This window comes from Sceloporus occidentalis, unplaced genomic scaffold (assembly GCF_023333645.1).
Source record: "Sceloporus occidentalis isolate IW3139 unplaced genomic scaffold, rSceOcc1.0.p SCAF_4, whole genome shotgun sequence".
Lineage (NCBI taxonomy): Eukaryota > Metazoa > Chordata > Lepidosauria > Squamata > Phrynosomatidae > Sceloporus > Sceloporus occidentalis.
The window spans coordinates 84,530,145-84,552,128 of record NW_028316984.1 but is presented as its reverse complement, the minus strand read 5'-3'; the positions used below and the strand labels follow the sequence as shown (position 1 = coordinate 84,552,128).

At 44.0% G+C, this 21,984-nt stretch overlaps 1 protein-coding gene and 1 long non-coding RNA gene across 5 annotated transcripts in view; one reads left to right on the top strand and one right to left on the bottom strand.

The window, feature by feature from the left end:
• Nucleotides 1-21,984, bottom strand: part of LOC149314201 (uncharacterized) — a 303,565-nt gene that overhangs the window by 84,978 nt on the left and 196,603 nt on the right. The window lies entirely within an intron of this gene.
• OSBP (oxysterol binding protein) overlaps nucleotides 1-21,984 on the top strand; it is a 42,281-nt gene that overhangs the window by 2,213 nt on the left and 18,084 nt on the right. The window contains exons 1-2 of one of the 2 annotated variants that reach the window (XM_089520652.1): nucleotides 4,399-4,475; nucleotides 9,996-10,204. In XM_089520652.1, coding sequence (XP_089376778.1) covers nucleotides 10,009-10,204 — 196 coding nt within the window. In that variant the 5' untranslated portion in view covers nucleotides 4,399-4,475; nucleotides 9,996-10,008. Of the gene's footprint in view, nucleotides 1-4,398; nucleotides 4,476-9,995; nucleotides 10,205-21,984 lie in introns of those variants that run through there. The other variant, XM_089520651.1, reaches the window with a different exon arrangement.

Here is a 21,984-nt window from a genome sequence, read left to right as displayed (position 1 = left end):
CGCTCCGCCCCGCGCGTGCCCCGCGGATTGAGCACGTATGCTCAAGCCGTGTATGGCACGCCCGCATATGGCGCGGGCGCGCTGTAACTTAGAAAAAGGAGTATGATCTGTGAAATCAATATTGGGTGCTAGCACAAAGAACACCTCAGATGACTGTGCCTGCTAACTTTACATTGCAAGCAAAAAAGAAACTTGTCATTATTGGGATATGATTTTAGTACAGCGTAGGTTTAATTCAAGACTGCGTATGTGGAGCTTCAGTTCAAAGCAGGCACCTGGAGAGGCCTACCTATTTTGTATTTCCAGCTTTAAAAATGATAAAAATTTTATTGGTTGTAGCAGGGAATTGAACCCTGAACTCCAGCGTTGTAGTCCAGCACTCAAACCGCTACACTGTACTGGCCACTCTCCAGATCCCTCTTCATGGGTGCTGGCTGAGCAATTCCAGGAACTGCCACCCAAAAATGTAGTTTTCCAAGCTCAGGTCTGGTCCGGCTAGGCCTGCCACACCCTGAGTCCATGTTGCTACGCCCAGCCACACTCTGTGCCCATTCAGAGCTCTCGTTGTTGGGTGTCTTCAAGTCATTTCCAGCTTATGGCAACCCTAAAGGGGACCTGTCAGGCGGTTTTCTTGCCAAGTTTTATCAGAGGGGGTTTGCCACTGCCCCTCTTTCCAGCATTACATCTGATGACACCCCCCCCAAAAAAAAAAAAAGCCCACAGATAGCCACCAGATGAGCCTGGCGAAAATTCACAGCCTCTTCCTGGTGCTGCAGAGGTATTGCTGTGGGGCCAGAACAAATGTGTGTGTTGCGTGCCTTTAAGTTGTTTCCGACTTATGGCAACCCTAAGGCAACCCTTTTCTTGTTAAGATGTGTTTAGAGGAGGTTTGCCCTGCCTTCTCCTGAGGCTGAGGACATATGATTTGTCCAAGGTCGCCCACTGGGTTTCTTGGCCAAGCTGGGAATCTAATCCTGGTCTCCAGATTCATATCCCAACACCCAAACCACTATGCTACACTGGTTCTCACATGCAGAGCAGTGCTACTCAAAGTGGTGGTTCCTGTACCACAGCTAGTCTCTTGACAAGTTGGTCCTTGGTGAATTTCCAGGATAGAAAGAAACAGTTGTAGGTAAAGGACACAAATATGGTGTTGGTTCCAGGCACAAGAGGGGGAAATTGCTGGTCTTCCATATCAAACTGATGTGAATGCCATGCCAAGCATATATGGTTTCCTTTTTGTTCACACACATTTGTGTGCACTTGCTGTCTCACACATGCTCTCTTCCTCTGTCTTGTTTCCCTTCAGCTGCTTATAACCTTCGATTGCTTGTTCATCTTCCCAGCTAGCTTTGAAACAGCCTTTGTTTTGACAGATCAGCCTTTACAATACTGCTGGAAATACCCCTTTGGGCCAATGTCAGAGTTGGGGAGATTCATCCCCACTGAAATTGCTGGCTATTCCAACCTTGTTTCTGAGATTTGTGTGCTGTATTTGACATCTTATATATAATGAGAAAATGTTGGCCTTTTGGATATGATCCCTGAGGTAGGAATCACAAGTTACTTGTGAATCGAAGGTTTCTAAATGATTAGCATGCTGAATATGTCAGGTGTAGGACAAAGAAGTATGACCACCCCATAAAACAGGCCATCACAAACAGTGTGAGTACTGGGCAAGAAACAGTCTACACTTTGGAGATGTGGCTTTTCTGACACTGCTACTTACCTAGTTAGAAAAGAAGTTCCTCCAAGTAGACTAGGAGCTTTGGGCAAGTTTTGTCTGGAATCCCGATCTAGCTGTTATAGGGTTGATAGTGCCCAGAATCCTTTTGGTAAACTACTCTGGGGATTACACTTCTTCCAGGGCTATGCAATGATGGGAAGGATATGCAGTTAAAACTGCAGGCTCTGAGCAGCCTATTTCTCCAGTTGCTTACTTCCTGAAATCTTTTTCCTCCTGCCAAAATCCCCTGGAACCAGTGCAGTTATGCCAACATAATACAGCAACAAGATTCAAGACAGTATGCTGTAACCTAAGCAAGAAGACTTGGATTCCAGTCCCTCCTCAGCTGTCCAGCTCTTTGGATAGTCTGCAGTCTTGTCCAGTTTGCAGTTGTTATGAACATAATAAGTTTGTCTAACATATATATCTCTACCTGAGCTCTTTAAAAGAAGGCTAGGTTACCAATGTAGTAATCTTAACAATTATCTCTTTTTCTTAAGATTCTACTTGCATAACTTCTTCCTTTACACTCCAGTTCCTCAAGCTACTATCTTCAAGGGATTCAACAACTTCTTGGATATTTTCTACTAATCCAAGAACAAATATTTATCATTATCTGTTTCTTTCAGCAGCCCTACATAACTTTCAGTGCTATGTGGTCTCTGTGTTACATTCTTGTGCTTACCCATAAATTTTAACTCGTATAATCTGCACATTTTACCTCCTTTCTTCCAAATCTTGTCTTGATTCAGCCTGTATATTCGTTTCTGTGTAAATACGGAAGCATACTTTTATTAACTGTATTACATACATAAAACAGGAGGATTGCCAAGCAGCAGATCAGATAGGGAACAATCACTAGATTGCCTCAGGGCAACATACTGAATAGTAAAACCACTTAAAATTATGAAATCAAATAATAATAATAATTTGTTTTATTTATATACCGCTATTCCAAAGATCATAGTGGTGAACAGCAAGTAAGCTAATTTTACAAGTAAGCTAATTAGCCCCCAACAGTCTGGGTATTCATTTTAGCGACCTCGGAAGGATGCAAGCCTGAGTCGAGCTTGGGCCCTTTTGCTGGTCTTGAACTCGCAACCTTGTGGTCTTGAGTGAATGGCTGCAGTACAGGCATTTAACCACTGCGCCACCAGGGATCCTGATAGAATGATCCTCAGTTTTTTTAAAGCGAGAGAGAGACTGAGGCCCATTACAGACGGGCAGCTAGTACGTCCTGGGGACGTACTAGCTTTAGGGTAAGTGCGTGGCTTACACACGCACTTACCCCTATTACAGACCTAGTCCGTACAAGATGGCGGCAGCCGTTCCACACAGCTGCCGCCATCTTGACATAGTGGACACTCTGCGTCCGCACTTTGCACCCCGGAAGTGACGCCGCGAGTGCTCACTTTGACACTTGAGGCGTCTCTTCCGGGTTGCCGGAAGGAGCGCGATTTTCGCGCTCCTTCTTTGCAGCGCGGAGGAGTTGCGCGGTTTGGCTGCTGTGACTCCTTCACGCTGCAACCAGCAGCGGCCCGAGACCGCCCCTTTTGGGCAGTCTGTAACGGCCTGAGTTCACTTTTTTGTCTAGACTTTGCTTATACATCTGTCTTACTCCCTGGACATAGATATATATGTCCCCCTTCCAGCTCAGCGTTATGCATCATTGTATTCATATATACTGTAGTCAACTGATACGATCTGAAGAGAAACCATAATAAATGGTTGGTAAAGAAACCTACTAAACATGCTAGCCTGACAAACAAAAAACTTTACCTAGCTTGCCACCAGACTAGAACCCTTCCTACATGACCAACATGATAGGAAAAACTAATAAGAAACAAACAAACAAACAAACAAGCTTCATTTATATACCGCTTCATACTGCCTAAGCAGTGTCTGAGCGGTTTACAACTGTAAGCTAATTTGCGCCCAACAATCTGGGTACTCATTTTAGCAACCTTGGAAGGATGCAAGCCTGAGTCAAGCTTGAGCCCTTTTTCTGGTCTTGAACTCGCAACCTTGTGGTTTTGAGTGAGTGGCTGCAGTACAGGCATTTAACCACTGCGCCACCAGGTCAAAGAATATTTCTGATAGCAGAAAGATAGAAATCTTTTCCTCCACAATCAGTATGGAAAAAGAGTGGACTAGCAGTGGAATAATCTGTCCACCTGTTGCTGGCCTGTTTACTTGCTTGTGCAGATTTTCTAGTTATTCACCAGGTAAGTTGCTAAATTTGGATTCAAATCTACATTCAACCATGGGAACCCACTGGGCAAGCCACACTCTCTCAGGCTTAGAGGAAGGCAGTGGCAAATCTCTATTGAACAAATTTTGTCAAGAAAACCCTGGATTAGGGTTGCCATAAATTAGAGTCAACTTGAAAGCGCATCACAACAGCAGACATATCTGTTGGTCTCAAAGTGCCACATGATTATTTGTTGTGCTTGTCACACCAAATTGATATGACTGCCCTTCTGAAAGTCAAAAAAGTGACTATCTGCTCTCCATCTAGTTTCACACTTCAGGGAAGGTTTTCTTTTCGCTTAGGAGAAGGCTTGCTATTTACTTAGCCATCAACGAAACTGCCTGTAAATTGGCTATTTTGTCATTTCCCCATAAGATCTTTTCCTCTCTCTATTTTATTTTTCAGTCTCCTCTTCAAGCTGAATCTCTTTTTCTCAGTCTGCTTGGTTGATCTGCTCTGATATCTCAGACATACTGAAAATCTGAAGAAATAATAATTGTAAGCTTCTCTGAGAGCCTTTAGTACTGAGGGGCGGGGTATAAATACTGTAAATAAATAAAATAAATAAATAGTCTATCTGTAACAGTTAGGCATAGATAGAAGACTCTTGTGCTGGCTCAAATGGCAGAGCAGAGGTCAGCTGAGATTTCCCAGATGAGATTAGCTAGCAGAAAAGCTACAAATGGGTGAACTGGGGGCCAGATTTGATTGTCCTGTATGGACTATAGCCTGTTGCAATTACTACCATTTTGGAAGAATGTTAGCATGATGCCTTGGATATAGGATAGGTTGTTTTGTTAGATGACTAGGTTAGTTGTCTTCTCTACCCGAATTAAAGGTTTCATAGAAATGTATTATAGTTAACATTGCACTGCAAAGATAAGCCTTTGAAAGTCTGCCTTAACTATCATGATTTCCTGTAAAGGATCTTGGAAACTCTTGTTTTTAAGATTGCTGAAAGTATTCCAGTGAATTCTTAGTCCCTCAATATTACTGAGGGCAACTTTGTTTTGGAGCTGACTTGGGAGCCCATTTTAATATACGTAAGTGTGCCTATAGTTATGTAGACTTACTTCAGGCCTGTGACTAATATCTTCAGGTTTTTTTCCTCTTGTTTGGTTTGTAACACCTTGCCTGATGAAGAAGCCAGTGAAGCTTTGAAAGCTTGCAACATGCATATTGTACATTTTGCTTAGCCAATAAAAGTATCACTGGTGGTATCCAGAGCAGCGCTTTGCGCCGGCCTGGATACATGCTAGGGTTGCCTCAGGGCGTCTTTTACAGACGCCCCACAACCCTAGCACATAACCACGCCCTGTCTACATGAGCACAACCATTACGACGTCATGGCCACGCCGCAGCCAAACAACACACGCCACTGCAGGGTGCTTGTGGTGCCCTTTCAGTGGTGCCAGAAGGAGCTCCGAAACAGAGCTCAGTTCGCCACGCATATCGCTGGCGCGGCCTTTAAACAGCCTCACCAGCGATACAGAAGAGAAAGGGGCCGAGTGTCCCCTTTCTCTCTTTCCCCGCTGCTGTCAGGTGTCCTTGGGGTATGAAGCCCCAAGGATACCCCTTTCCAGGCCGCAGGCAAGCGGCGTTTTGCCACTTCCCCGAGGCCTGGAGAAGCGGCGGATTAGGGCCTCTGGGGCTGCCGCTGATACCCCAATTCATCAAGGAAAGGGGCAGGTGCAGGCCGCCCCAAATGGGCGGTCTGTATCCCGCCACTGTTTGGTGGATTTTTGACTAGATTTGCTAAATGGCCAACATGGCTACCCCCTGGATGTATGTTACACTTTTGGTATTCTGGCCTGTTTTAAACATCAGTTTCCTCTTACAGACTTCGAAATAATGATGTGTTTACATATTGACTGAATGTGCACATAGCTCAGTCCAGTAATGCTATATGAGGGTCATAGGATGAGTTTTGCCAACTCCATTAAAATTGATTTTAGCAGCCTCTGGCATTCATTTGTAGCACTGGTAATGAAAAGATATTCTGGTGAGGTAAAGTGCTATAAAAGTGATTTCTGATTTTTACTACTTGTTTTGCCCAAGGGTGCTAAACCTTTATCTCATGATCTGTATATGTTTGGAGGAAACCTGTGAGCCTTAGTGATTCTATAGTACTGTAAACATCCAAGGAGAACTAAAATAAAAGCAGCTACTCCCATATGACCAGCTGTCCTTAGGAGTCCAGGGCCTTGTCTGCATTGCAGAAATAGTTTGACATTTCTTTAACTGCTATGTGAGATATTTAACCTTCTCTGCCTGAGAGCTCTGGTCCCCACCAAACTACAAATCCCAGAATTCCATAGTATTGAGCCATGGCAGTTAAATTTGTGTTAAGAAGCATTTTTCTGCAGTGCAGAGGCAGCCCTAAAACTATATGGGAATCCCTGTGGTGACACTAGTGAGTCCCTTTGCTAACATACCTACTATGGATCCCTATCTTAAGGCCCCTAGTGCTGCTATCAGCTGGTTATCCTTATTGTAATACATATTCATCTATTTCTACATTTACTCACTCTGAGCATATGTTATTAGCATCCTCATTCCTGATTCTTCCTTTCCTCTAATGAAATCATATCTGAGACAACTGTTTGGGTATTTCCCCCCTCATAAGTAGCCTGGCTATTTGTGCTCCCATACAAGGCATTCCATTTCATTTTCAGCACAAAGGGTTGGGTTTAAAGGAAACTATCCCTAAATCAGGCAGAAGTGGCTTGCTTGTTAGCCACAGTCTTGTAATTTGGTCTGTATTATTCATAACGTAACTAGACTCAGGAAGACAAGAATAGCTGGCAGCAGGGTCTCATATTTCCCCATAGGCTCAGCCTGCAGGGAGGAGGAAATGGCCAGTTACTTTCTGTCCTGACCCTGGGGGGGGGCAGTGGGAGGAAACAAAAACACAGTGACCTCTGCAAGATGACACATGCTGGTAATGTCTGTGTGCCAGCCCAAAGAAGGTGTGTGTGCTGTTATCTGTGTGTTGCTTGGCATTGTAGCAGAAAGGAGATGGCTCTGCCTTGCACCATTTCGATACATGGGGAATTTGGTTCTTATCTCAAGCTGGGAACAGCAAAGAGTTGGATGAACATTAAAGTAGTCTGAAAATACTGCTGGTTATTTCTGCAAACCTGGGAGGGCAGCAGTACAGCCTTGGCCCTTGGAAGTTTGGAGAAAAGTGGGGACTGAGATGATTGATGATAATGGTTGGTTGTGGAGGTGTTCTCTCCAAATTCCAACTGCCTAACTAACATAGGGTGCTCATGAAACGACCTGGTAAATGCTGGAATTCTCTACACACACACTTATATTTATGCTACATGAATGGATGATATTGTTATTGCTGCTGTGTGCCTTCAAGTCATTTCTGACTTATGGTCATCCTAAAGCAAATTTATCCCAGGGTTTTCCTGGCAGGATTTGTTCAGAGGAGGTTTTCTGCTTATATCCTCTGAGGTGGGAGAGTGTGGCTTGCCCAAGGTCACCCGGTGGGTTTCCATGGTTGAGCAGAAATTTGACCCCTGGTCTCCAGAACTGTGGTCCAACGCTCAAACCACTGCACCACATTGATCCTCATGAATGCCTATGTGGATACATATGCACAAATATATATCTGCCAGCATAGATATATTATTGGTTGTCATTGGAGAGTGTCCCCAGTGCAAGGACAGCTAATGCATGGGTGGTCCATTTTTAAACTTAGTAACCAAGGATGCTGCAACAAATTCTGTCTGTCACCTTCAGAGGTTGTGGTTCCCACACTTTATTTCATTCATTGCAAAATGTTGAGATAGATAGGTGTTCCATGTTTGGGAGAGAGAAATGCTCAATTTTTGGATTTTTAATGGAAACCTGGTGTCTCTTTCACACTACACATTTATACTACTTTGATACTACTTAGCACTTGGCAAAGAATTATAAATTCCTTCCAAAGCTACAAATTCAAGGATTCCATAGGATGAAGCCGTGGCTGTTAAAATGGTGCCAAATGCTATAACTGTGTAGTGTGGACGAGACCTTGGATTATGTAAGCACCAAATTTCAACTTGTCTGGTTCTGCATTTAACACCCTCAAACAGAAGTCTGGCTGTGTCCCAATATTGAATGTAAAATCCCCCCTGCCATCTGGTCTGTCCACTCTGCTTGTGTGGCTTGACCAGCTAGCTTGGTGAAATTATCAGGCAGCTCTGTGAAGTTCAAGAGATTGCCCTATTAATAGAAATGTCTGCTGGTAGTGTTCACAGTCACAGAGAGGAGGCTGCACCTATTTCAGGGAACATTCTAGCCTGGGAAATTATATTCCAGGTGGTAGTGGAAAAGGCCCCAGACACTCACAAAAATATCATCATCATCATCATCTAAGGCAAGCATTAGAAATGTGAGTGGCAAGTTACTTGCTCATTAACTTAGAGTTCAGTTTGGTTTAATAATTTGCCAAAGTAAGGGTCAGAGTGCATATGACTGTGTGCAAAATATATGTGCAATTTTCATATATTGATTAGACAAACTAGATTTTCTTTGAGGGCACAGGGGGTGTTTGGACTTTGAAATTAGGGAGCCCAGCTTGTGTAATCTAATGTAGTGCTTCTCAAAATTGTGATTGGTCCCTGGCCCCTTGGTCCCTAACAAGATTCCAGGAAAGTTGATCAGTGGGCAAAAATATGGAGCTAGTCTATGGTATGCTAGAAAGAACAATTGCTCTTCACGCACATCAGGTAGCCTGAAAAACACTGATGTAAGGCACAAAGAGGCGCTTCAGAAATTGCTGGACTTTACTATTTCAGACTTCAGTAGGAAATGTCCTGGATCAAGGCTGGAAAACATAATCCTTCAGATTGTATTCTAGTTCCCATCAGCTGCAGCCAAGCTGGCCAGTGTTGATCTGTTTTGTACAGTGGAAACAAATCATGTCAGGGGAGAGCTAGGTAGACTCCTCCTTGATGTTTATTTTTCTGTGTCTCAAATTGATTCAGTGGGCCATATTCATTCATATTGTAGGATTATAGTTGAGGCATAGCGATACTGTACAAATGGCTATTTACATAGCAGTCCTGTAATGCTTTGGATTTGGTCTAGGTCCCCATGATCCATCCCAGCCATACACTTACCGATTCAGATTACTCTTTATTTTTCTCAACTGTATATCTGTACATTATGAAGAGTAGTGATTACCTTACAGGGTTGTTGGGAGGGCTAAAGGAGAAAAGGGAAAAGAAGGCATCTGAAAATCCAAACAGCACTATACAAACAATAGTGGAAGTAAGATGCTGGAAAAGTGTTTGAAAATATTAGAAAATCAAAGGTACATAGGAGAGAGAAAGTAGAACACTTAGTGGGCTAAACCAGAACTGCCACCATCATTATTCACATTAATTGGAAATTAATCCCTGACTCATCCCTTTCAAGAGCTGGTTTCAAAAAGTAGAAGCCTGATTTTTTGACTTTCATCTTATACTTTTCATTTTCTTGGATGTCACCACATCTCATTGTAAAATATACATCCATGAAAATATTTGGATTGTGACCTTAACGTGGGAATAGTAACACACTATGTCTGTATTGTGTGAGTACAGTTGGGTTATATCCAAGTCATATCCTACTGCCTTGAATATTCTTTAATGCAGTAAAGACCTCCATCAACAGAATGAGGAGGGATACTCTTCTACACACCCCCACTCTCCAACATGCTCTGGAAAGCTGAGGAGCCCTTCCAAACAGTATAGGAGATAAGGAACACAAGAAAGAGGATGAACTGTTGAAAATCCCCTTCCTGTCTAGTTTGCTGATAATATACTGGCTCGAATTGCTTTCCACAAGTGGAGAGAGAGTAGTTGGATACAACCTAGGCCAGTGGTGCATCTGGTCAGTGATGCATCTGATTCACCTGCCTATTCCTCATGCCTAGGACAGGAGAGACAGCAGTTGAGGAGATGGAGTCTCTTTTTCTCTTAGATTAAACCTTTGATATATACTTGTTCATTCCCTTGTGCATCTTCCCATCGCCTACAGGTCAAAGGCAGAGATGCGGCACACTTGCCGTGGAACCATTAACCTGGCCACAGCTAACATCACGGTGGAAGACTCCTGCAACTTCATCATTTCCAATGGAGGGGCACAGACTTACCACTTGAAGGCCAGCTCTGAAGTTGAGAGGCAGCGTTGGGTTACGGCCCTGGAGCTGGCCAAGGCTAAAGCAGTCAAGATGCTAGCAGAATCAGGTATGGGGCAGGACACATATGGGGCAAGGGAGGGAATTGGGAGGGAAGCTTATTTTGAGAGAAAGGATGTCCAAGTGAATTAACATGGGGAAAATAGAGGAGAAACTTCTCTGAGCAGAGGTGGTCAGCTCGTGATGCTGCGGAAAATAGCAAGTAGTCAGACAGAGTGTCGTCGTGATTTGAGTGTTGGACTCGATGGGACCAGGGTTTGAATCCCCACTCATGCATGGAAAACCATGTAACAACTGGCTCCGTACATGGTGCTGCCAATAACGTTTTGGATTCATGTATCATGGACTGAGGTTCCATGAGGAAGGACTTCTGGCAAGGGATGGGTTGCATCTCACGCCAACTGGCAGAAACGTTTTTGCCAATAGTCTCAAGAATTTGATCATGAGGGCTTTAAACTGAGTTATGTGGGGGAGGGAGACAAAAGGGATGGAGAAAATAGCCAAACTGTCATAGAGGGAACAAGACAAACAGTGCAAGGACCCCACAGTGAGAGAAAAAAATGTTTGCACAGGCAGCAAGTAAAGGGAACACATGGTCTTAAATGTCTCTACACTAATGCACAGAGTGTGGGACATAAGCAAGCTGAACTTGAACTCCTAGTAAAACAAAGCCAGTATGATATAATAGGCATCACTGAAACCTGGTGGGATGAGTCTCATAATTGGAATGTAGAAATAGAGGGGTATAACCTTTTCAAGAGAAACAGGCCAAACAGGAAAGAAGGAGGGATAGCCTTATATGTCAGGGACATTTACACCAGTGAAGAGATCCAGGACATCGATTCTGGAAGCGAGGTGGAGAGCATCTGGATAAAAATTAAAGGTGCGGGAAACAACAGGGATATTATTGTGGGAGTCTACTACAGACCCCCAAGTCAGACGGAGGAATTGAATGATGCCTTTCTAGAACAAATGACCACACATTCAGAAAGGAGAGATATAATAGTGATGGGTGACTTCAACTATCCTGATATTTGCTGGAAGTCAAACTCAGCCAAATATTCAAGGTCTAGCAAATTCCTCACTTGCCTTGGAGACAGTTTCATTGTCCAAAAGGTGGAAGAGGCAACAAGGGGATCAGATATTTTGGATCTAATCCTAACCAACAGGGATGACCTAGTTAATGGAGTGCAAGGGGTGGGATTCTTAGGCGGAAGCGATCATGTACTCCTGGAGTTTGTTATACAATGGAAAGGAGAAGCCAGGCATACTCAGACACACATTCTAGATTTTAGAAGAGCAGATTTTAGTAAACTTAGAGAAATACTGGGGTTGATCCCATGGTCAGGAATACTAAAAGATAAGGGAGTTCAAGATGGATGGGACTTTCTCAAAAGGGAGATACTGAAGGCACAATTTCAAACAGTTCCAATGAGGAAGAAAAATGGGAGGTGTCTCAAGAAACCAGGATGGATGACTAAGGAACTTTCAACTGAGCTAAGTTTCAAACAGGGCATGTATAAGAAATGGAAAAGGGGGGGGGGGGGGAAATCACCAAAGAGGAATTCAAACAAATAGCAAGCACATGTAGGGGTAAAGTCAGAAAAGCTAAAGCACAGAATGAACTCAGGCTTGCTAGAGAGGTTAAGAACAACAAAAAGGGCTTTTTGGGATATGTCCGCAGCAAGAGGAAGAAGAAGGAAACGGTAGGGCCACTGCGTGGAGAAGATGGCAAAATGCTAACAGGAGATAGAGAAAAGGCAGAATTACTCAACCTTCTTTGCCTCAGTCTTCTCAGAAAAGGCAAAGGGTGCTCAACCTGAGGATAATGGAGCAGAGGACAGAATAGGGGAATTTCAGCACAGAATAAGTAAAGAGATAGTAGAGGAACACCTTTTTAATCTAAATGAATTTAAGTCTCCGGGACCAGATGAACTCCATCCAAGGGTATTAAAAGAACTGGCAAAAGTAATATCAGAGCCATTGGCAATCATATTTGATAACTCCTGGAGAACAGGAGAAGTCCCAGCAGACTGGCAAAGGGCAAACGTTGTCCCCATCTTCAAAAAGGGGAAAAAAGAGGATCCCAACAATTATCGTCCAGTTAGTCTGACATCTATATCAGGAAAGATTCTGGAGCAGATCATTAAACAGAGAGTCTGTGAACATCTAGAAGGCAATTCCATAATCACAAAAAGTCAACATGGGTTTCAGAGAAAGAAGTCATGCCAGACAAATCTAATCTCTTTCTTTGATAAAATTACCAACTTGTTAGATGAAGGGAATGCTGTGGATATAGTATATCTTGATTTCAGCAAGGCCTTTGACAAGGTTTCCCATGACATTCTTGCAAACAAGCTTGCAAAATGTGGGCTGTTACATGGATTTGTAATTGGTTGACTGGCCGAACCCAAAGGGTGCTCAACAATGGCTCCTCTTCATCCTGGAGAGAAGTGACCAATGGGGTCCCACAGGGGTCTGTCCTGGGCCCAGTGCTATTCAACATCTTTATCAATGACTTGGATGACAAAATTCGGGGCATATTTATCAAATTTGCAGATGACACCAAATTAGGAAGAATAGCTAATACCCCAGAGGACAGGACCAAAATTCAAAATGACCTGAATTAGACTAGAAAGCTGGGCCAAAGCTAACAAAATGAAATTCAACACGGAGAAATGTAAGGTACTGCACTTAAGGCGAAAAAATGAAATGCACAGATATAGGATGGGCGACACTTGGCTGAATGAAACTACGTGTGAAAGGGATCTGGGAGTCCAAGTAGACCACAAGTTGAACATAAGTCAACAGTGCAACGTGGCAACTAAAAAGGCCAATGCAATTTTAGGCTGCATCAATAGAAGTATAGTGTCTAGATCAAGAGAAGTAATAGTGCCACTATATTCTGCTCTGGTCAGGTCCCACCTGGAATATTGTGTCCAGTCTGGGCACCAAAATTTAAAAAGGATGTGGAGAAACTGGAGCATGTCCAAAGGAGAGCGACTAAAATGGTGAAGGGTCTGGAAGCCATGCCCTATGAGGAAGGACTTAGGGAGCTGGGTATGTTTAGCCTGAAGAAGAGAAGATTAAGAGGTGATATGATAGCCCTGTTTAAATATTTGAAGGGATGTCATATTGAGGAGGGAGCAAACTTGTTTTCTGCTGCTCCAGAGACTAGGATCTGGAACAATGGATGCAAGCTACAGCAAAAGAGATTCCATCTCAACATTAGGAAGAACTTCCTGACAATAATGGCTGTTCGACAGTGGAACACACTCCCTCAGAGTGTAGTGGAGTCTCCTTCCTTAGAGGTCTTTAAGCAGAGGCCGGACAGCCTTCTGTCGGGGATGCTTTGACTGAGAGTTCCTGCATGGCAGGGGGTTGGACTGGATGGCCCTTGCGGTTGCTTCCAACTCTATTGTTCTATGACCTTTAAAAATCACACTCTCTCCGCCTAAGAAGAATGGAATAGCAAACCTCCTCTGAATAAATCTGGCCAAGAAAATGCCATGATAGATCACCATAGTTCAGAGTTAACTTGAAGGCATTTAACACAGCGGTCTTGGTAGGCTAGTGAGGGTGGGTTTACGTTTGCACTCCAAGCCCTCCCACTTGGCAATATTGGGGCTTCTTTTGATAGGTGGATTTCAAAAGTTAAAACCTTACAGTGTTATAAATATTTGAGTATCACTTACCTTTTAAATAGATACAACTAAAATGTACCCAGCTGTATTTTTTGTACTAATTTTGAAAATGAATACAAATATTTATATTTGCAAAAGCATTGAAATTAGATAGATAGATAGATAGATAGATAGATAGATAGATAGATAGTAGGCTACACTTAAAATATATGTAAAAAATGAGGAGGACCTATGGAGACCCAGTCAGTTCTAAGCCTGCTGTTAATATGACTGAGTATCTCTTCCTGTTTGTCTTGTTCATCCTATTTAGCGTTCCAGCTCCCTGAGGCAAGGTTTTCTTCCAAACACCAAATGTTTGTTACTCAGACAAACTATTCATTGTCCTTTGATTCATCCATGTGACATACCAAGACAAGAGGCCACCTGGGGCTCTTGTGGTTTTAATGTGAGACTTCTGGACTTTTTTTACATTTATATTTTTATATATCAGACTTCTCAGAACCTGCTAAGAGTTCCCATTTTCTAGAACAAAAGCAAGATTCAGTAGATACCAATCAGGTCTGCATAGTACCTCATATACAAAGCCATGCAGTGTAACCTCAGTTGCTCCTGAACTCAAAGGTCTGTGAATATTTTGTATACCTGATTAGATAAAATAATTGTCAAATTTCAGTATAGGGTAAAGCCTTGCACTGAAGAGATTGTGGGCCTTCAGCTCCCAAGGCAATTGTGCTGGGTTATAAATACTGGTATCTCAAACAAGCCTTTGGTTCTTATCGAGAATGCTTGGGGCACAGGGCTCCCCAGATTGTCTCTAGTTCTTGATAGTAAATGTTTGCTCTTTGTTGAAGGGGAAACAAGTGGGAAATGTGCCACTGGTTATTGCTGGATGGTTTGCTTCATTTTCATGAAACTGTAAAGACACAGGATCTGAAAAATAACGAGGTATTTTGGCAGCTGTACAGGGTTCAAACAAAATACTCTCTGCTCAGTAGCGTTAATTATGTTTGAAGCCTTATGGTTGCAAATATAGAGCTAAATGCAGTTTTAAACCTACCTAGAGTGGGCTCATTGACCAAGAAATCCCATTCATTTCAATGGCCTGTTCTGTAAATTTAGTCTACTAGTTTTAATTTTTATTCCACTGTTCATTAACGTTTTCCTCCTCTCTTTCAAAGGCTAAGGAAATACTGAGAGAGGATGGCTTTTATTTAGTTTTATAGTTTTAAAAATGTAAGACAAAAAACTTTGAACCTGAAACTAACCACATTTCTAAACATTTGTATGTACTGGCGGGGTGGTGATAGTAGTATTTAATTTAACAACAGAACAATACACAGATTAACATGTAAATCGCTTCCTTTCAACCAACAGCATATATACCCCATTCTCTTTTATGCCAGCATTCTCTGAAGATGCCAGCCACAGTTGCTGGCGAAATGTCAGGAACAAACTCTTCTAGAACATGACCTCATAGTCTGAAAATCCCACAAAATATATGGACGCCAGCCATGAAAGCCTTTGACTTCACAGTATTTAATTTCTTTGCCACGTTGACACCCAGCTTTCTGCAATATAGATACTGTGCTCTGTCTTCCACTCGGTGACCACACACTTCATTGTTACTAGTTCTGCTGAAAAATTTCCCCCACTCCCTGCGAATGACAGTTCTCTGTAAGCAACTCTCTACCATCTTACCTTGTGACTCATTACTTGTGGGTAGTGAAACATGCAAGAACAAGGTAAAAAAAATATAAGGGGTGTTTCTTCTTCTTCTTCTTCATTTTTTTAAAAGAAATAAGAAGAACTTAAAGGCTGTCCGGCTGAATCAGACCAAAGGTCCATCTCATCCAGCATTCTGTATCTAACACTGTCTAAATTCTTTTAGAATTTCACAAGATCATGAAAGAGATCATTCCTCCCATTTATCCTATTCATCTAATATTTGGAGATATATACTGTCTCAACATAGAGGTTTGATATGAGTTGTATTGCTAATTTCTGATAGGACTGTTCTTTGCTGTTGTGTGCCTTCAGGTCATTTGCAACCTAAGGCAAACCCATCATGGGCTTTTCTTGGCCAGATTTGTTCAAAGGAGGTTTGCCATTTCCTTCCGCTGAGGTTGGGAGCATATGGCTTACCCAAGGTCTAGGAATATTTAATTCACAGTTCCTCTAAAAATGCTGCTTGATTTCTTGATGTACTCCTCTTTCATACTTTTCCTGAGGAAGAGAACATGGTGGTGCCTAGTCTAGATCTTGGAAAATCACTTTGCTTGGACAACAGTTCACATAATCACTCAGCTGAGGAATAGGCCTATATTCATTTGTCCAAGGCTTTTCTATAAAGCTATTTAACTGGTGATAATGCTTGTTCGTCTTTGTGGTCTCTGTGCCTCACACAATTGGATATTGCGCCTGCGCAGAGACTCCATTTGGAAGCTGAAAAGCTGAGCAGATTGGCGGGAGCCCCGCCTACTCCCATCTACTGAGCATGCCCAATCCCGCCAATCTAGCTCCTCCTTCAGTTCTCTTTTGTCCACCAGAAAAGAAACATCTCCTTTGGTTTGCTGCTGAGCTGAGTAGATTTCTACTGTATGGTAGACTTTTTGTCTTTTCTCCCTTTCCCTTTCAGTACGGTAGATTTTTGTCATTTCTCCCTCTTTCTCGAGTATTGCCCTCTAAAATTTTGATTGTTTGTGAGAGCTAAGTATTGCCGGCCCAGACAGGCCTACCCTGCCCTTTTTAAGAATTGCTCCGAATGTGACCGGAAAATTGCTTTCAATGATGGTCATTCTAACTGCCTTTTTCGTTTAGGAGAAGCCCATATTTGTGATAGTTGCCCTCATTGTAGAGCTTTCACTGCGGTGACTCTCAGGAATAGAGCCTCCAAATGTAAATCTTTCTTGTGCAAGCGCTCTCTCTCTGTTGCCCAAAAATCCGCTTTGGCTGTAGATCCTTTGGGGAGAATTCCCATCCACAAACTTCCACAAATTCCCAAAATTTCAAGACCTTCGACGTCGAAAGCTGCTACCTCGACGTCGACATCGATCTCGGCTCCCGCATCGTCAGCGACATCAACGTCGACAGCCTCGATGTCACAGCCATCTTCTTCAAAGTCATCATTGACACAAGAGGTCCCCTCTGTCTCCCAACAGAGACCTCAGAAAGCCAAGAGGCCTGACGCTTCTCCTGCTTCTGACAACAAACCCAGGAAGAAGCCTAAACGTAAAGTGGCGGCTGCCCCTTCAACTACTTCGTCCCCTGTGCCGACATCTGCCTCGACTTCGTTGTCTGCTCCGGCATCGACATCCACAGCTTTAGCTGCGGCTAAGCTTGATTCCACCTTGACTTTCTTGATGCCCACCTCGACATCGGCGAATGACTTGCCACCCCCCATATTGGTCACTGTCTTAGACTCGGTATCGGGGGTTCTGCACACGATGTCGATGGCTATCTCTATGCTTATGCCATCGCCTGTCGCCACTCTGGTCCCAATGACAATCTCTCCACTACTTATTTTATTTTTACAGTTTTAATTGACCACTGAGGAAGACACTCCAGTCGAAACACGTTTGGTCTCTGTTTTGTATATCTTTTAATTGTTATGGGCACACTGTGTTATCCCTCTTCATTTGGTATCTATTGTGCACTCTCTTACTAAGTGGACATACTATGTCATCTCTTTCTATTCCATTTTGAGAGGCACAAAGGAATTGGTATTTTGTGTACTTTACATGTTTTCATGGGATTTGCAGTTTCCCAGCCCAGTACTGACTGGTCTTTTTAGCCTTGAGTTTGTTAGGGCGTGGCTTACAGGCCAGAACAAGCCTTTTTGTACTAAGGATATCATATACTGTACCTTTTACTTTGTATACCTTTTTTTTAAAAAAAATTACCTTTATAGCATTTGAGTGCAACACATTTTCTTAATAAATTTGTTGAGTGTTTCATGTTCATCCCCCCTAAACTTTTTGTCTATTCATCTGCTTGTTTTAGTTTAGGGCATCACCTCCCAGTTTTTTTCCACGGCTATAGGCCTCCACGTTGACCAACCTCCTAGGGACCCGGTTTATGGTATTTTGCCTGTTCCTTACCAGCCGGCGGTCCTTCCATTTTCGGCCTCCTTGTCCGATGTAATGGCCCTATCATGGCACAAACTTGCCTCTATGCCTCCGACGTTTAAGAAACAAGGTTCAACTGGATACAGCTCCATACATCTTCACCCATCCTGCACCCAATTCTCAGGTGGTTGAATCCACTACAAAATCATCAGGCAAGACTCACTCTGCCCCAATAGACAAAGATGGCAGACGTATGGACATCTTCGGATGCAGATTCTATTCTTCTGCTGCCCTGAATGCCAATGTCGCCAACCTCCAAGCCTGTATGGCAACCTACCAGAAGTTTCTTTGGGACAAGATGGCTTCCTTCATCCCCTATCTGCCTGAAGAACAAAAATCTGCAGCTATGGACTTCTATGCTGAGGCCCTCTCTTTGGTTAACCAATAGCTCCACTCAGCCAGACACTCCATCAACTATTCAGCTAAAATCATTTCCGGTGCTGTCGCCCTTTGCAGGTTTGCCTGGCTCAGGAGCACAGATCTTATTGATGAAGCCAGAAACAAAATTGAAGACCTTCTTTTTGATTCCAAGGGCCTGTTTGCAGCCAATACAGATGACTCTCTCAGCACTCTGGCCAAAAATCGTCTAACCACAAATAAACAACACTACAAGAGACAGCAATGGCGTGACAGATCAGCCCCTTCTTCTTATTATTCTCAACCGCATTCTGGAAACTCCTCCCAATATAAGGGCTCTTCACAACAGTCTTCAGGAAGGCCCTATAAACAACACAACAAACCACAAAATAACCAGCACCAACAATGCCAAAATCAACAACAATCTTCAAAGAAGCCTTTTTTCTCTTCTAAGTCCCATTTTTGACAACTCCACCAAGACGACACCATCATCCATTCTCTCTCTCCCTCTGTCTGCCCCCCAACCCAGACTGTGCAATTTTTACGACCAATGGTGTCAAATCACCTCCAACACCTGGGTCCTTACCATCATTCGTTTAGGTTACGCCATAGAATTCTCAAATATTCCTCCACGTGGCGTTTTTTGTTCCACTCTGCCTTCCCCTACTCTCCAGGAAGAGATCGTCTCCCTTCTCGACAAAGGTGCCATCCAACGCATTCCACCCAGTTGCAGACTGGATGGCTACTTTTCTCAGTACTTCACAGTTCTGAAACGAGGTGATGGGCTCCATCCCATTCTGGACTTGAGAGGGGTCAACTCTTACATCAAACCTCCCAAGTTCAAGATGGTAACTGTCCAATCAACCCTCCCCTTCCTCCATCAAGGAGATTGGTTTGCGTCGATCGATCTGAAAGATGCTTACTTCCACATCAGCATCAGACCACAACACTGCAAATTTCTTCGGTTTGCCATCGATGGAGATCTCTTTCTTCCCTTTGGCCCCTCCACCGCTCCACGCGTGTACCAAATGCATGGCTGCAGTCATCTCTCACCTTCAGATACAGGGAATAATGATTTTTCCGTATTTCGACGACTGGCTGCTGGTGTCGTCTTCTTGAACTCACTTGGTCTCTTATCACCGACTTGGGCCTCACCATCAATCCCACCAAGTCTATCCTTCAACCAGTCAGAGTGATAGAATATTTAGGCACATCTCTGGACTCTATCATGGCACGTACCTACCTGCCCATCAGAAGGGCAGACTCCCTGTGGGATCATCTCCGTCTGGTCCTCTCCAAGGTCTGTCCCACAGCGAGGGACATTCAGCAGCTTTTGGGCTACATGGTATCCACCACGGCTGTGGTCTCTCTCTCTCGCTTGAGGTTCAGGCCCTTCCAAAGATGATTTCTTTCTGTCTTCAATCACCTCAAAGACAAACAATCCAAGAGACTTGCTGTCCCCCAACAAATCAAGGACTTTCTCTCCTGGTGGCTTGTTCCTGACAATGTCCTCAAGGGGATGCCCTTCCAGGCCCCAGAACCTTCTACGATGGTTACCATAGACACGTCCACGACGGGCTGGGGCGCTCACCTAAAAGACCTCTGAGAGGTCTTGTTGGTCTCCCTTGGAGAGAGAGATGCACATCAACGCCCTCGGAACTCCTGGCTGTGATCAAGGCCTTTCGGGCCTTCGAACCCCATCTTCTTCACAGAGTTGTACAAGTGGTAACAGACAACACAACAACAGTCCGTTACATCAACAAACAAAGCGGCACACATTCCTATGTCCTACTTCATCTGGCCCAACAGCTTTGGACTTGGTGCCATCATCGCTCCATCCACCCGGTGGCGATTCATCTTGCTGGCAAAGACAATGTCTTGGCAGACTCTCTCAGCAGGGACAAGGTCTTTCATCATGAATGGATGCTGTCTGCTCAAGCCTTCCAATTTCACGCCTCCTGATGGGGGACTCCATCCTAGGACCTCTTTGCCACTCCGGACAATGCCCAGTGTCCACAGTTCTGCACCAGAGCGGGCAGGGGATATGGCTCCCTGGGAGATGCATTCCTACATAGTTGGAACCAAGACTTCCTCTATGCCTTCCCTCCGCTACCACTTGTAGCAAAGGTTGTGACCAAGATGACCAGAGACAGAGCCAACGTGATTCTGCTGGCCCCCTTCTGGCCGAGACAACCCTGGTTCACACCCCTGCTCCACCTGTCCAGGGGTCAATACTTCAAATTCTTGAATTGGCCGGACCTTCTGTCTCACTCTCACAGAGCAGTCCTTCATCCAGACCTCCTCAGTTTACACCTGACAGCTTGGAGGATCAGACCCTGAACTCTCCCGAATTGCTCAAAGTCTTATCAGCTTCTAGAAAAGACTCTACTAAACGATCCTAATCCTACTAAAGGAATTGTTTTTGTGAATTTGCTACAGCTAGAGCTGAACCTTCCAGTCCTGTGAGCCTTTCTACAGCCTTACACTTCCTTTTACACCTTTGTGATCAAGGTTTGGCCTTCTCCTCTTTCAAAGTCTATTTGTCTGCCATTATCGCCAACCAGCCTCCTGGTTCACCATCAGCTCTGCTTTTCACCACACTGACTATGAAAAGGTTCTTTAAAAGCCTCCATCATCTCTATCTTCCTATGCCTCCTTTGGCCCTAGTGTGGTCTCTCTCTTTGGTGCTTACACAGCTAACTAGGCCTCCCTTTGAACCTTTGGGCTCAGCCTCTCTGAGACTGTTGACACTAAAGGTGTCTTTCCTTGTGGTCATTACTTCAGCCAGATGCGCTTTCGAACTGACGGCACTGCGCTCTGACGAGCCTTTTCTTGTTTTCCACAGAGACAAAGTGATCCTCAGACCTGACATTTCATTTCTCCCAAAGGTGGTCTCCCCTTTCCACCTTTCTCAAGACATTGTGCTACCCAATTTCTACCCAGATCCATTCACGCCTCTGGAAAAGACTATGCACATGCTGGATGTTCGCTGTGCTTTGGCTTTTTATGTTCAACATTCTGGTGAGTTCAGGTTGACCAACAAGTTGTTTTTTGTTACGGTGGATCCAGGAAGGGCCACCCTGTCTCCTCACAAAGGTTCTCAAAATGGATTACTCAGACTATTTCTCTGGCTTATGAGCTGGCCAAATGCCCTCTTCCTGTTGGTGTACATTTTCACTCAACCAGGGCTGTTGCTTCTTCCGCTGCCTTCCTAAGAGGTGTCCCTCTGCCTGATGTCTATAAGGACGTGGTCCCAGCCTTCCACTTTTGTTCGGCACTACTGGCTTGATTCCAGATCTCATCGAGATGCCAGTTTTGGTCGTGCTGTCCTTTCCTCTATTTTGCAGTGACCTTCCCACCTCCTTAGGTTAGCTTTCTAGTCACCCAATTGTGTGAGGCACAAAGGCCATGAAGAAGAAGAACAGGTTACTCACTTGTAACTGTGGATCTTTGAGTGGTCATCTGTGCCCTCACACAAATCCCACCCTCCCTCCCCTCGGTGAGGTTCGTGCCATGTTTTTGCGGCAAACTTGAACTGAAGGAGGAGCTAGATTGATGGGATTGGGCATGCTCAGTGCATGGGAGGAGATGGGGCTCCCACCAATCTGCTCAGTTTTTCAGCTTCCAAATGGAGTCTCTGCGCAGGCGCAATACCCAATTGTGTGAGGGCACAGATGACCACTCGAAGAACCACAGTTACAGAT